The sequence below is a fragment of the Nelumbo lutea genome, chromosome 2, assembly GCF_056320005.1.
Source record: "Nelumbo lutea isolate HS-2025 chromosome 2, American lotus-T2T, whole genome shotgun sequence".
Lineage (NCBI taxonomy): Eukaryota > Viridiplantae > Streptophyta > Magnoliopsida > Proteales > Nelumbonaceae > Nelumbo > Nelumbo lutea.
The window spans coordinates 5243082-5259332 of record NC_142685.1 but is presented as its reverse complement, the minus strand read 5'-3'; the positions used below and the strand labels follow the sequence as shown (position 1 = coordinate 5259332).

General features: G+C 46.8%; 1 protein-coding gene across 24 annotated transcripts in view; it reads right to left on the bottom strand.

The window, feature by feature from the left end:
- The window catches only part of LOC148868234 (SET domain-containing protein), a 28199-nt gene extending 12587 nt beyond the window's left edge, over positions 1 to 15612 (bottom strand). For 23 of the 24 annotated variants that reach the window (XR_016107964.1, XR_016107967.1, XR_016107969.1 and 20 more), the window contains exons 1-6: positions 15220 to 15612; positions 14989 to 15098; positions 4172 to 4235; positions 3940 to 4050; positions 3683 to 3742; positions 786 to 893 (exon numbers count right to left, since the gene is read on the bottom strand). Coding sequence is in view for 18 of the 24 variants with exons in the window: in XM_088972980.1 (XP_088829106.1) it covers positions 786 to 893; positions 3683 to 3742; positions 3940 to 4050; positions 4172 to 4235; positions 14989 to 15098; positions 15220 to 15324 (558 nt within the window). In the remaining 6 variants the exon portion in view is untranslated. The remainder of the gene's footprint in view (positions 1 to 785; positions 894 to 3682; positions 3743 to 3939; positions 4051 to 4171; positions 4236 to 14988; positions 15099 to 15219) is intronic. The other variant, XM_088972987.1, reaches the window with a different exon arrangement.
- Positions 15613 to 16251: the final 639 nt, after the last annotated feature.

The window sequence follows — 16251 nt, the reverse complement described above, 5'->3', positions numbered from 1 at the left end:
ATGTTCCTCTTGGAAACCAGCCAAAAACAGTGTAACTTAAATAGCAATTTGTTGCAAATGAAACCACAAATCCGAGGGAAGCAACCTAGAGGCCCAAAAATGGTAAATTCCTATATATGAGAAAATCCTTGAACACCGTCAAACAGGTTCTTGCTCAAAGAAACCCAAGGGATCCTAGCCCCTGAGGCTCATGAGGAATGGAAATCAAAAAATGTCATTTTGATGGAGAACATGTACAGATTCCAACAACTTCTAAATCTAGTGGTGAGCTTTGTAGGATATAGGTGAAGCAAGAAAAAGCTGGCTATCCACCAAACAATAGGCAGGAAATTAGGAAGAAAGAGAAGTCTTGCAGTTAGAGCTAAAACAAAGGGATAGAGCACTTAGAAGAAGAAGTTGTTTTCACTAAACTAATGTTCTCTTCATGAATAATCTCTTCTAATTTTCAATAAAAATGACTAAATTTGTATAAGGGCTCAGACCAGCCTCTACAAAACTAATTGCCCAATTAATTTATATAGTTCAAGAAAATGTTGCATATTCTGGGAAAGGGTAAAGTTGTTTCTTGATTTAGGAGATCAATATTAACATTGCAATTTCTAGAAGACTCACCAGGAAAACTTAATGATTCAGTTTACTTGAACCCTTGAGTGTTATAAAATTGGTAGAGTGATTTGTCTTATGCCTCTAAACCATCTAGGATTATGATCCACCACTATTGGGATATGGTAAACAGCATAATGAATATAAGCATTTAAGATAAAGGATAGGAGGAAATTACATACTGGTCTAACTGACAAATATTCTTTCTCAATTTGAGCTTGTTGATTGATAGTTTCCTGATAGACTGCACTTTTTTTAACCATCTTCAGATCATCCTTAGTCCAAAATATCTGGAAACATAGACTGAAAAGTTAGATATTCATTGAATATATTATTCAAAACCAATATAAAGATAATGCTCAAGGCCTGATACAGTGACATCAAGGAGCTGAACTAATAATATTGATAATGATGACAATTACAGTTATAGTTCACTGTACTTAAAACAAAGAACTGACTCATGGTCATCACCATGCCAACAGACATTTGTCAGGATGTTACAAGTTATAGCTCTCTGTGCATCAGTCTACACTGTAGTTATAGAAAAGGTCCTTTCACAAGAAAAGGGAAAAAATAAATACAAGTCAGGAATCTTGATGTCAATTTTCCTTCCTAGTTCAATGAATAAATAAATATAAACCAGGTTCACCAAACCTATAACCACCTTTCCTCTTTCAATCTAGATGTTTCTCCCTAAATAAATTCCATCAATTTGATTAATTTCATTATTATTATTGATCCTTTTCTTGATTAGTTAATGACTTAATGCATTGCACCTCAACCATGACATTACATATAAGTTCCAGCCTACCCATAGTACTAGAAAAGATGCCACTTGGCATCTGAGACTCCTAATATTCATCTCTTCTGGTTTTTTTATAGTAAAATAAAAAGGAAATCATTAAAAGAAAAGATAAATAAGCAATACACAACATAGTGGCCCCAGCAAAACACCAACAACAATAAAAACACCAACAAGTACAAATGCCAAATAACCAAAAAAAAAAAACGAAAAAAACAAAGACAACCCCCAAAGCAACACTTCTACCTTCACTCCACTCCAGGACATCTTTCTTTTGCAATGCCTTAAGAAAACAGACCCCAAACAATTGAAACATCAGAGAATACAAAAAAGATACAAACAAGTCAAGGCACAAGCTAAGGAATCACCAAACAAAAACAGAACTCATAGCCCTTTAACTGCTACTTACACTAGCTTAAAACCAGCCTCCCACCATAAGTATGAACTTTTTAATAAGTAAAACCTAATTTTATTAATCCTTAACTGAAAGCATTACAATCAATAGAAGCATCCCTTAGAGAGGCATGAGATGCTACCTCTCCCAAGAAAATCACATATTACATTTGAGCCCAATACAAGCTATTTCTATTCACCCCTTGCTAGCTAAAGCATCATCCATTTCATTAGCCGATATTCTCATCCACTGTATCCTCACAATCAAATTTCTAGTGAGCCATTTAAATTTCTTGATCCCATCCCTAAAGCACCATATTATAGAATCTGGTTCTGTCAACCATCCCATCACCAGTTTTGAGTTCCCTTCAATCACCAAAACTGTGTTCCTTGTATTGCATCCAACAATTCAGCTCTGGCAAAATCACCATTCCCACTGGGCCTGAGAATAAAGCAAATAAGCAATAACATTAACTTCTATATTTCTCATTGCCCCTTCTATACTTGATTATAAGTTTATGACCAACTTATTGAATCAATTCTTGATTTTAACAATCTTGGTACTCAGGATACAAGAGAAAGCACCAATGCAACCAGCAAGATTCTGCTTATGGAAAACACAAATAACTAATTTTACCATCCCATTCCATGTTTCATAAACCATTGGTTCTCTTCTTATTTTCTTTTAGATTCAGTAATGATGAGATGTTATCTGATGAACATAGTCATTTTCCTGTGGCAGTGCTCCATATTTCATCTTCTATGGTTAGTTTTAACTTTTTAATTATATGTGATATTTGAGGTAAATGCTTCTGGTGAGTTTATATGGGTAAACAATGTAAAGCACCATCAATGTCTTCGACAGTTTATTAAGGTTTAGTCAATGAAGTGCAAATTCAATGATAAATATATGTTTTCATAATGGTGTCTAAGACTGGAAGGCTCCATAAAATTTGACCCATTCAATTCATGAAAGAGAAGAGCTTCCGTAAAGCAAACCAGTCTTATATAACCAGAATGCATATCTAAATCTTTGGAGTCAAAAAGTTGACCATTTATATGTTCATGCACCATAAATGCTACTTGGTGAAGCCCAATTGTGGCTTAAATGGTTATTAACCCCTTGGCAATTGCAATGGATTTTTATAAATGGTAAGATAAGATTTCATTGATGAACAAAGGGAGAGGTTCCCTAAATAAAATAAAATGAGCAAAGGCCCAAAAAGCTGAAAGGCACCACAAAAGCAAAACAATAGTTACATCAATAAACCTTCATTGCACAACAAAAGCAGGATTACAAATAAAGACTGTTCCACAGACTAGAATACAGCTCTTCCTTAATAGCATTGAATTGTTTAAGGATCCACACCCATCTTACAGACACTTTCTCAATTTTTCCTGTCAAAGGTTCTGCTTTGACTTGACTCAAAGATTCTGCTATTATGTTCTTCTCTTATTATCCAGAATGAGATGGACAGTTAGCATCATGGGGAAAATTTTAGCAGCCAATCAGTCTAACATTTACATGGGTAAATGTCTTAGTGGCTATTAGCAAGTGAATAAATGCACTTCATCAATTACTAACTCATAAATCACAGTACTTTGCAGGTGCTGCTCTGTTGGTTTTTGTTATAGGAAGGTATATGCAATATGTATCCATTTATCATAAGATTATGCAGCTTTGTCCTTCTAAATGTGAACAACTTAATGCACAGAAATGCACTTTCACTGGTAGATATACAATCAATATAAGAAGAAAATACAGTTCTTTTTTTTCCTTTAGAAGCCCTATTATATAACTACCACTGGTTAGGAAATTCGGAGTTCCATTTAAGTTTGTTTGCAAGATAACTTCATATCCCTTTATACCAAAAGATAATTTACCGTGCTATGCATCTCTCTAACTCGTGGAAGACTGTTGATATATGGGGCCCATTCAGAGTCCTGTATGAAACCCAAAAAAAATAATGAACTGCTCAGATATTTCATAATTCTCCAGCATTCCAGTTTTCTCCAAAACAAGACATAGCCTAACGTACAAAGACACTTCTGAAGATGTGCATCATGTACCCACCAATCATTAAGCTTATCAGATACCTATACAGTATAGAAAAACAAAACTAGTAAATGATTCATTATACCTGACCCATCTTCTTCTCGACTAAAATGACAATAGAAAGCCGTGCAGTATTTCCGATGTCCTTGCCTAAGAAAGAATTTATTTCTGGAAGTACATTGTCCGGTGTTATTTGCTGCATGAACAAATCGAGGAAAAAAAACAAGATCCCCATAAGATGAAAACATTAGCAAGATCACCGGTCTCATGCAATGCACATGAAAATAATTTTGCAGATTTAACTGATGATAGCATACAACGTTGAAAGGAACTTTCAATATGCAGTCTCCAGCTTGTATGAACTCCGATGCAAACAGTGACCTGCGCATTTGGATCACAAATTCTTCAAGAAGGCTGACATGAGGTTTATAGAGAATATTTGAATACAAGCACGAAGCTATTATTTACTGTTTATAATTAAGCAGTCACTCCAGACAAATATGCAATCAATGAAAGGTAATAGTTGATGTAGAGTTGTGGGCAACTCAACTGAATTAACTCATCCTTAATCCCAACTGATGAAGGAAGATTTGGCCCGACCTCACAGTTATGCGACACGTGGCAAAAACAACAGCTCGGCAAAAGGGCCAAGCCTAAGGCGTGAACAAGGGGACACCAGCGGATCGAACTCCCTACGGGGGGCCCGAACTCACCCTTGGCCCAAAACCAGAGTAATCCGAACTGGCCAACCTTGTAACAGCTCGGGATATACCTCGCCGAACTGGCCAACCTTGTAATAGCTCGGGATATACCTCGCCGAACTGGCCAACCTTGTAACAGCTCGAGGTATACCTCGCCGAACTGACCTGCCCTATAGATACCTCCGAACTCAAGACTTCGCCTCGCTCACCACTCCGCATCACCTTCTGGGCACCAAAACCAAACAAGTCGTACCATGCCTGACACTGAGGAGTCCGTGCCCAAGGGCGCCGCACCTGACTGACTTGGGATCTGACGCTTGGCGGCCGCACTCTAAACGGCCACTTGCCACCGCCATCTCCAGCTAGAGAGACGGTTAGGCAATGACGGTTTTGTCCTAGCAGAAAGGACGACGGCCGAATTGACAAGCGCAAGGGTAATCATACCCGACCTGACAAGGGCCTCGGAGCGAGTGTGCGAAGTGATTATAAGAGCCCCCTGCCCCCAACAAAGAAGGCATGCAAACTTTGCGCTATCTGGTTTTATCTTGCTTTTGAAGGATTCTAACTTAAGCTTCGGAGCCGTTACACCAGGTTCCCCCCCGGAGCTTCCTCATCTCCTCCGTTTCAGGTTCCCTGCTATTCAGTTCAGAAGCAAGGTCGTTGACAGCTAAGACCGGCCGGATCGCGCTTCATCAATTGGCGCCGTCTGTGGGAACGCTTCAAAAAGCCTCCCTCCAAACTTCCATAACCCCTTTCCTTCAAAAAACCCAGCACTCATGGCCTCCTCCAGCAACGCCGGACGTGGCACAGAGACAAACACCACCGGGGAACAACTTCAAGTCCCCGTGGTGTGCGTTGGACAGTTCACCATCCCCCTTTCGGTGGATGGGATCCCCGGCTTGAACGCGCCACAAGCAGTGGCGCCTGTAAACCTTCCTGCCACAAGCATCCCCTTTCCTCCCCCTATTGAGACAACCTTTACTGAACCGACTGCCGTCCCCCTGGCAGCAGCAGCACCAGCTTCACCAGCACCAAGTGTTGCACAACATCTCCCGGTATCACTATCAACAGCAGTTCCCCCAATTGCCACTGAACCAACCACTACTTCCACCTCCCCACCCCGCTCCGAGGCCGGTCAAGGCCTCCCCGCAGGATGGACGCACCCACCAAGGAAAGGCCTCCCGGCCCCAGAACCCCCCCTAACAGCCAGGCCTCGTCCCCGGGTCGAAGAGAGAAAAAAAAATCATCCCCGCCTCGCAGCTCGCAGGGGGTCGGGAACCTCGCCCGCGAGATCGGCACCTCGACGCTCCAAACCCGAGTTCCCGCTCACAGAAAACCGATTTGGCGCCCTGGTGGCAGACAGCATTTCGGGCCCATCGAGCTCGGCAACACGGAGGCCAGCAGTGCCAGTACAAGGCCCACTCAACAACGAAGGTGCCGGCGAAGTCGTCGAACTGCCACCCGTGTCTTGTCAGAGCTCAGAGGCAGAGAGACGAGCTCGGCGGAGGTAGGAGCTGCCCCGATTCCCTCGGTTCCTTCCCCCCTCGCATCAAAACTCCTGGCGGTCCCCTTACCCAGAAATTTCAAGCTCCCACCTCTGGACAAGTACGACGGGTCCTTCGACCCCAACGACCACGTTGACGCTTTCCAGTCCCAAATGCACCTCGCCAGGGCCAGCGAACCATGCATGTGCATGGCCTTCACCACCACCCTCAGGGGGGTAGCCCGCACCTGTTACAGGAACCTGGCCCCAGGGTCGATAAAGTGTTGGGCCCAGTTCATGCAGGTCTTCACCGCACACTTTGTCACCAGCCAACGGTGCCCCAGAACAGAGGAAAGCATCTTCGGAGTAGTCCAAAGGGAAGGAGAATCCATCTGGGGCTACATCAAGCGATTCAACGAAGCATGCTTGCAGATACTACGGTTGGACCCCGCAGTGCAGCTCGCGGCGGCCAAAAGAGGGGTAACGCACAAAGAATTCAAATGGCACATGGTGGCTAACTAGCCTGCAACCGTGGCTGAATTCCTCAAGCTCGCAGACAAGTTCATGAGGACAGAGGAAGAAATCAACCAACGAACCGAAGGCGGGAACGAGAAAAGAAAGAGGGAATGCGAGCTCTCCAACCCAGTCGATAGGAAAAACCCGGCCCGGGAGCCGAAACCGAACCAGTCGTTCCGAGCTCCCCTAGCAGTTCGAACGGATTACACGTCATTAAACACAAGGCGGACCGAGATCTTAATGACGTCCAAGGATGCCCCATACGTGAAGTGGTCACCTCGCCTAAAGGGAAATCCGAACGAGAGAAATAAGAATTTGTATTGTAGTTTCCATAGAGACCATGGTCATAGCACCGAGCAGTATAATGATCTCCGGGACGAGATAGAGGGGCTCATCCATCATGTATACTTGAGAAACTTTGTACAGCACAACAATAATAACAGTAAGGCAGGTCGGCAAGGGGAGCACGAAAAGGATGCCCCCGAGTCTAGCAGCAGACCTGCCGAGCCGTTGCAGCGACAGCCTCCGGAAGAGAGGCCAGTTCGGGGAACCATCCATGTAATTGTGGGAGGTTCGGTGGTAGCAGGGTGTACCTCGGCAGTGGCCCGGACTTCAGTTCGCAAAGCGGCCCTCGAGGAACGGAACCCCCCAAAGAGGCCAAAGACCGAAGAACCAATCTTCTTCACGGAGGACGACGCGCGAGGGGTCCGCTACCCCCATGATGACGCGCTTGTCATTAAACTAAGGATCAGCGACTTTGAGGTCAGACGCGTACTCGTAGATTCGGACAGCTCAACGGACATCCTCTTCAAATCAGCGTTCAACCAGCTACAGTTACAGAGGAGCAAGCTGAAGCCCGCGAACACTCCCCTGGTGGGTTTCAGCGGAGAGGAAGTCAGGCCCCTCGGAAAAATAACAGTACCTGTGGAAGTCGGCACATGACCTTGTGCGGTCAGACTCAACCATGATTTCCTGGTGGTCGCTACCCCCTCCCCATACAATGCCATAATAGGGCGGCCAATCACGCATATCCTATGGGCGGTGGTCTCCACCTACTATTTGGCCATGAAGTTCCCTACGGACTTTGGTGTGGGGGTAGCGCGGGGCGACCAGCTCGAGTCCCGCAAGTGTTATGTTGCCACCCTGAAGGGAAAAACCAAGGCGGCCGACGACCTCGAACTAGAGCGGCCTACGGAGCAAGGTGAGGAACGAGCTTCGCCCACAGAGGAAACGGTCGCAATCTCGACTTCGGCCACGCACCCAACTCGCACACTTCAGATTGAAGCTTCCGTCGAGGAACCCCTACGAACCAAACTGGTGAGTTTTTTACTTCAAAATTTAGATATTTTTGCCTGGTCCGCGGCTGACATGCCCGGCATTAGCCCTGGCCTGATAACTCAAACTTAATACTGACCCTGTAGTCAGACCCGTTAGACAGAAAAAACGCAACTTAGCCCCAGAACGCTGGAGGGCGGTCGACGAGGAGGTCGAGAAGCTCCTCGCAACAAACTTCATAAGGGAAGTCCATTACCCGAGCTGGGTGGCCAACCCGGTGTTGGTAAAAAAGGCAAACGGCAAGTGGCGCATGTGCGTCGACTACACCGACCTGAACCAAGCTTGCCCGAAAGATTGTTTCCCCCTCCCTAGAATTGACCGCCTAGTGGACGCGACCTCGGGACATGAGTTGCTAAGCTTCCTGGACGCCAACTCGGGCTACAACCAAATCCGGATGGACCCATCCGATGAGGAAAAAACCAGCTTCATAACCGAGTTCGGCCTATATTGCTACAAGGTCATGCCCTTCGGATTAAAAAATGTCGGGGCGACTTTCCAAAGACATGTAAATAGGTTGTTTCAACCCCTGATTGGCACGAAAATAGAGTGCTATGTAGACGACATGGTCGTCAAGACTCAGTTTTCACAAGAATTAATACAAGACTTAGATTCTATCTTCCAAATCCTGCGTCAGTTTAGCATGAAATTGAACCCCAAAAAATGTGTCTTCGGCGTCACCTCGGGCAAATTCCTAGGGTACATTGTCAATCGGCGCGGTATTGAGGCCAACCCGGACAAAATAAAAGTCATTCTAGATATAAGACCACCTCGGAAAGTAAAAGAAGTTCAGAGGCTAAACGGTCGCATAGCCGCTCTAAGCCACTTCATGTCCAAATCGGCAGACCGCTGCCTACCTTTCTTCAAAGCAATCAAAGGCAAAGGGTTCGAATGGACCCAGGACTGCCAGCTCGTGTTTGACAAGCTAAAAGGTTACCTCGCTAGTGTGCCGATCTTAGCCCGGCCCGAGGAGGGCAAGGTCTTAGAACTGTACCTCTCGGCAAGCGACGAGGTGGTCAGTTCGGTATTAATAAAAGAAACAGACCGGGTCCAGCGACCCATCTATTATGTTAGTAAAATTTTGTAGGGAGTAGAGACAAGGTACCCGCAGATAGAAAAGCTAGCATACGCACTGGTGACAGCAGCTCGAAAACTCCACCCATACTTCCAGGCTCACACCGTCATCGTCCTGACTGACAAACCTCTGAGACAAGTTTTACTCAAACCCGAGGTTTCCGGTCGACTGACGAAATGGGCCATCGAACTCAGCGAGTACGACCTCCAGTACAAGCCAAGAACTGCTATTAAGGCCCAAGCTTTGGCAGATTTTATCGCCGAGTGCACTTTCAGCCATGAAGCCCTACAGGTCGAGCCCGAGGTCCCCAGTTCGGGCGAACCCGGAGCTCCCGAGCCAATAGAGTCTGAACCCCGTGAAGTAGCAGCCAGTGTGGCATCTCTCCTCGTTAGGTGAAACGCGAACTAGGATGAGGAGCCCTGGATCCTTCACGTGGATGGTTCCTCGAACCGGCAAGGCAGCGGAACTGGAATAGTCTTATGCGGCCCGGGCGGCACAAAATTAGAATACGCACTACGCTTTGAGTTCGCGGCATCCAACAACGAAGCGGAGTACGAAACATTGATAGTTGGGCTGGACCTAGCGCGAAAGGTAAAGGCAAAACACTTAGTCATCTGCAGTGATTCCCAACTCGTAGTCAACCAAGTTACGGGCGAGTATGAAGCACGCGAGCTCTCCATGATCGCATATTTGGCGAAAGTAAAAGAGGCCCTGCTCAACTTCCAGTCACACTTCATCAGGCAAATCCCGAGGTCAGAGTACACTAAGGCTGATGCTCTGTCCCGGTTAGTCAGCACAAGTCACAACAACATGAGAACCGTGTACATAGAGGACTTACCTCGACCTAGTATTCTCGGGGGGACAGAGGAGGTCGCTCCCGTCTTGGAAGCAGAGCCGAGCTGGATCGACCCACTCGCAAGCTTCTTAATAGACGGAACCCTCCCTGCAGAACGCAATGCGGCCAAGAGGGTGCAGCGCCAGGCAGCCAAATACGTCATAATAGACGAACGGTTATACCGACGGTCCTACATGCTCCCCTACTTGCGTTGCCTGCGACCTGCCGAAGCCGAGTTCGTACTCCGCGACACTCATGAAGGCCTATGCGGCGAACACTTGGGGGGCAGAGCACTCGCCCAAAAAGCACTTCGACAAGGATACTACTGGCCAACGATGAAGGCAGAAGCTGTCGAGCTCGTTAGAAAATGCGACAAGTGTCAGAAGCACGCCAATATCCACCATCAACCTGCCTCCGACCTCAAATACCTCGCCAGCCCGTGGCCCTTTGCACAATGGGGCATCGACCTCCTGGGGCCATTCCCACCAGCAACAGGTGGAAGAAAATTCCTAGTCGTTGCAGTAGATTACTTTACGAAGTTGATAGAAGCCGAACCTCTGGCAACTGTTACGGCCTGAAACATACAGAACTTCTTTTGGAAGAACATAGTATGTCGCTTCGGGTTACCTCGGGTACTAATTTCTGACAACGGCAAGCAGTTCAAGGATATCAAGTTCCAAGAGTGGTGCCAGAACATGGGGATTCGGCAAAACTTCACATCAGTCGCGCACCCGCAGGCAAATGGTCAGATGGAAGTAATGAACAGAGCCATCCTGCGCGGACTGAAAGCACGTCTGGATCGAGCTAAGGAGTTGTGGGCCGAAGAGCTACCAAGTGTTTTGTGCGCTCACCGAACTACAGAAAAAACTGCCACAGGAGAAACCCCCTTCAACCTCACCTACGGCACTGAAGCGGTTATCCCGACGGAAATCGAAGTACCAACATTGCGACTAGAAACATACGACGATCGGACAAACGGAAATGAGTTACGTACCAACCTTGACCTATTGGATGAGGTAAGGGACCTCGCGCACATCCGGACAGCGGCATACCAGCAGCAGGTAGCTCGCTACTACAATGCCAGAGTAAAGCAACGAAGCTTCCGAGTCGGCAATCTGGTCCTTCGTAAGATTATGGTGCCCGAACCCGGCGTGGGCAAACTTGGACCAAACTGGGAAGGGCCCTATAAAGTAAAGAGAGCGCTCAGGGGGGCATACGAACTCGAAACATTGAAAGGCAAACAAGTTCCTCGAGCGTGGAACATCGTGAACTTAAGGCGATACTACCTATAAACCGCCAAGCGAAGTGGACAAAATCAGGTCCTATGGGCCACGATGCAAAGCCAGGAGGAACCTCGGCATAAACAAGCAAAGAAAAGTCGGGCATATTATCAGCTCGGCAAAAAATCAGTTTGCGGCAAAACAGGTCGCGAAAGTATAATAACCTGGACAAGAAAGTGGCGTATTCAATTCGACAAAGAATCAGTTCTTGAAAAAGGAACACGGGCAAAAAGATTATCTATTCCGTTGCAAGAAACAGGAGTACATTGGCCATCAGAAGGCACTTCAAAAAAAAAAAGATTATCTTTACATGCCCGGAGCTACTTCTTCGCCATCAGAAGGCACTTCAACAACACCCGAAGGCCTTGCCTCTCCTTCAGAGTCCGGCTCGCCATCGGCAGCATTGGCCATCTCCTGAGTTATACGCGAAGTGGATATGGCACTAACATCGAGGTCGGGGTACGTGTTCCAGATCATCCACCTACTCAGTCTGAACCCCCTTTTGTAAGAATCCACCATCAGATCGTCAAAACGCGGAGAGGCAATGTAGTCTTCAACAGCCTTTTTCTTGGCGTCTTCAATGCCTTGGGAAAAAATCTTTGTTCTCTCCCTGATGTCCTCCTGAAGATATTCGACTTGATGCTGCAAATCCAACTTCAAGTCCGCCATGTGCTTGACAACTACTCCCATGGCCTCGGCATCACGCTGAGACCTTGCCTGCCTGGCCATTGCGACGCGAGCAGCCTCTTCAACAGCATAAGCGGCCGCCTCAGCAGCTCGGGTATTCGCCTCTGTAGCACGAAAAGCTTCTTCAGCAGCATGAGCGGCAGCCTCAGCAGCTCGCGCCTGTCGCGAGCTCCTCTCCCCTTGGGCCGCTAAGGCATGAATTGAAGAATTCACCTACCAAAAGAAACAAGTGAGCAATAACAGCAAAAGCAACAGAAAATGAAAAAGGCAGACGAAATCTAACTTACCACCATAGCATGTGTTACGGCACGGCAGGCGACCAAATTCAAAGGAAGATCGGTCCACGTCGCGATCTCCTCAGGGAAAGTAGCCTCCCTACTCTTCTGAAGAGCGTGGTTCGGCGTTAACACGCTCCTGAAGTCCCCTTGAGCTCCCGAACCCGAGGGCCCAGCCCGCGTATGAGCGGACCTAGAGTGAGCAGGAGCACTTGAGTATGCAGGAGAGCCCGTATGAGTAGTCACAGCGTAAGGCTCCCCGGCAGTTTCATGCATCGGTGGAGTCACCTCGGGCTCCCTGGGCAGATCCTCCAGCTGTGGTCTGGAACTTGGGGCTCCTCATCCAGGGGCAGCTCGGTACGAGTTCGCTTGGCGACCCGCTTCCTCCTCTTCATACCTTGGAACAGACGCCCCCCACGAGTCCTCTCCGCATCCATCACACCTGTAGAAACGAGTTCGACATCAGAAAAAATGAAGGAACAAAGCAAGCAAGAAACCGCATAGCTAGAAACCTACCCGAACTCATGCCGGCCGCAATAAGTTTGGCCTCCGTTAAGTAGTGATGGCACTTTAAACATTGTCGTGCCCATTGCCGGAGGCCCTTAACCGTCTCTTTGTCAAGAGTAACACCTGAATCAAGAGCGGCCTCACCCCACCCAGTCTGAAAGGGCCATTCTTGTGCAATTCGCACACCGAAGTAGTCCCGCTTCCACGCCGGGACCTTATTAGAAAGATCGTGCAGAAGTTTAAAGCCCTGGCGAGGAGAAAGGTAATACGCCCGTCTTCCCCCAGGAAGAGAACTCGCCCGTCTCTTGAGCATCAAGATGGAGGAGAATATCTCTAAGTCTAAGGGGAAATTCTGCTCGCAAAAAAGGGAAACTGTCCCCACCATGTTCCGAATAGAGTTCGGATGAAGTTGGCCAATGGTGACACTGAAGTGGTTTATGACTTCGACGAGAAGGGGTGGAAAGGAAGTCGCAACCCCGCAGTGAGCTGCTCTCGAAAAATCACTATCTCATCAAGACCGTGTTCCCAAGGAAAGCTACCCGAAGGAATAAAATACGTATACCCCCCAGGAAGATTGTAAGACATAAGTATAGATTGAAGCCCCTCCGGCGTCATGGTCGAGGGACCAAACCTGTCTAGCATCCGACCTCGGCGAGAGGTAGACGCCAAACTGCCCGAAGCGGCTCGGCCTATTGGTTCATAGTCCTCGAGTTCCACCTCAGGATCACTGAGGCAGTCAGGGGATACGGCTCGGTTAGTAGAACCTATGTCAGCCCTACTTGAAGAGTCGTCTGAGCTATCAAAGCTAGACATTGAGGAAAAGGTGGATTCAGGAAGGTACTCACCGGAAGAAAGTTTTGAAGGCTCTGGAGACGGGAACAAGCCAAAGAACCTTGAAGGCTATGTAACCAGCCTTGACGCGAGCTGGAAAAAACTTGGGCGCGAGCTGAAAAGTTGGACGCGAGCTCAGTAGACAAACTGCAGAAGTGACAAATCGACTGAGGTCCCCCACTATTTATAGCTACAGTAACCAAGAATCGACCGTGCAGATCAAAGACGATCCGACGGCCCACGTTTGCACTGACCGCACGTCCCATAAGGTCAACACGTGATTGACGCACGTCTTTCCGAAAAGAGCGAAACGTCAGCGCACGCCTTCTTGAAACCGACGTCGCGCCGACACGCGTCTTTCTGAAACTGACTGCGTCGCATGTCTCCCTAATAGCCGCCCGCGCACGTACAGCAGTGGCACGCTTTTTTCAAGTTTGAATGACCCGCTGTCACGTCTTAGCGACGCGAAATTTTTGAAATTTAAAAATGCACGCTGTCACAACCATCAGCATTTATGAGTATGCACGTTTCCAGCCTTCTCAGAAACCGAAGAACCCTGGCAAAAGCAACTCGCGCGGTCAAGATTCGAAGGACAGGACAAATCCACCTACTACCTCGCGAAACTCCCCGCACCAGGGCAAGACCCTTGGCGCAAGGAGTGAGGGGCAATTGTTGAAGGAAGATTTGGCCCGACTTCACAGTTATGCGACACGTGGCAGAAACAACAGCTCGGCAAAAGGGCCAAGCCTAAGGCGTGAACAAGGGGACACCAGCGGACTGAACTCCCTACGGGGGGCCCGAACTCACCATTGGCCCAAAACCAGAGTAATCCGAACTGGCCAACCTTGTAACAGCTCGGGATATACCTCGCCGAACTGGCCAACCTTGTAACAGCTCGGGGTATACCTCGCCGAACTAACTTACCCTATAGATACCTCCGAACTCAAGACTTCGCCTCGCTCACCACTCCGCATCACCTTCTGAGCACCAAAACCAAACAAGTCGTACCATGCCTGACACTGAGGAATCCGTGCCCGAGGGTGCCGCACCTGACTGACTTGGGATCTGACGCTTGGCGACCGCACTCTAAACGGCCACCTGCCACCGCCACTGACACCGCCATCTCCAGTTAGAGAGACGGTTAGGCAGTGACGGTTTTATCCCAGCAGAAAGGACAACGATCGAATTGACAAGCGCAAGGATAATCATACCCGACCTGACAAGGGCCTCGGAGTGAGTGCGCGAAGTGATTATAAGAGCCCTAGCCCCCAACAAAGAAGGTATCTGATTTTATCTTGCTTTTAAAGGATTCTAACTTAAGCTTCGGAGCCGTTACACCGGGTTCCCCCCGGAGCTTCCTCATCTCCTCCGTTTCAGCTTCCCTGCTATTCAGTTCAGAAGCAAGGTCGTTGACAGCTAAGACCAGCCGGATCGCACTTCATCACCAACTATTGGAGTAGACCACACGAACCCCTTGAATTTGTTTAGTAAGAGATTTATTCAGATTTATTCGGAGTATAGTTTGAAGCAACTCCCAGATCGAAAAAGATAAAAATAGTAAAAAGTAGCTTGCACTTCAGAGCTTTTTGAACGGTAAAGAAAATAACAAAACCTTCCATATACAGAGCTCCCAATTGAAAGAATTGACGAAATTTCGGTTCCTGATTTTCGCCGTAGCCACGGCAAAAAGTCCTTGCACTCGTCTTGCAAGCACGGTATAACCTGAAAACGACGATATGTTCTGACGTTCTCGACTGCAAAGTCCAAACACATACAATATAAAGCAATCAAGGATGAAGTATAAACGGGCGGAAGCAGAGCTAAAAGCTTGTCGTAATAGAACCTTAGAGTACGATACAGAGCTTTGGAGTTTGAAGCGGAGGTGTGAGGAGTGTAGAAAATGAGGGCCCTGAAACCAGGCGCCGGTGGTGTGAATCCCTATTCGCATATCTTTTTCCTCTTGATATCCCTGAAAACTTACAGAACCAGTGCGTGTATCTTTTCAAGTTGCAACGGTCAGTGCTATAGCAGAGAAATGTTCGGTGCCGGTGTAACATATAGCCTTTACCTTTGCCTAAATAGCTCAGAGCAGAGAAACACATTGCGATAAGGAAGTGAATGAACAACGGAAAAACCCACCGTACCGTTCACTTCTCCACCGTACAGTTAAGGTACGTGCCAATTCGCAATTAATGTTAGTGGAATTTTGAATTTTTGAAGGTATACATTTGAATTCAGAATTTTATGGTGGAGTTGAGTTAATTTATCCCTTTACTTTTCTTTTAGGTCGGTTGGCCTTTAGATAAAGTTATTTATCGTAAATGCAATTATCTCTGTAAGGTTTTGGAACATTTATTCGGGTAAATGCATCTTTTATTTATGGGGTAAATAAGGTAATGATCATTTTAGTCTTTAAAAAACAATTATTAAAATGGGGCATTTTTGTTTCATTCAATTATTAGCAACTTTACTCCTAGGTGATAAATTTATTTGCCCACTTAGGAGATGGGTATCACTTACTTGATCTTCACATTAATCTAAAAAATGAACATGGGATTCTTGTTTAACGGGAATCAAAGTCCCATTGACTAACTTTCCCTCCTCTGAAAATCAAAAAAAAGAATGCCCCCTTAAGTGAAAATATTTTCACTTATCATGTTCAAAAAAAGAGCTTGAATCTTGTCACATCTAACCACACATCATAAATATCTTTCGCATACATTATTAGTGTGCGGCTTGACACTCTTTTTTTTTTTCGAGGGGGGGATAGATAAAAGCAATGATATATCTTGATTCTCTTGTCTGTGACCACAACCTGACTTCCGCTTTGGATTGTTATATAGGAGGAATTGGGATCTTCTCCCAAAAAACATTC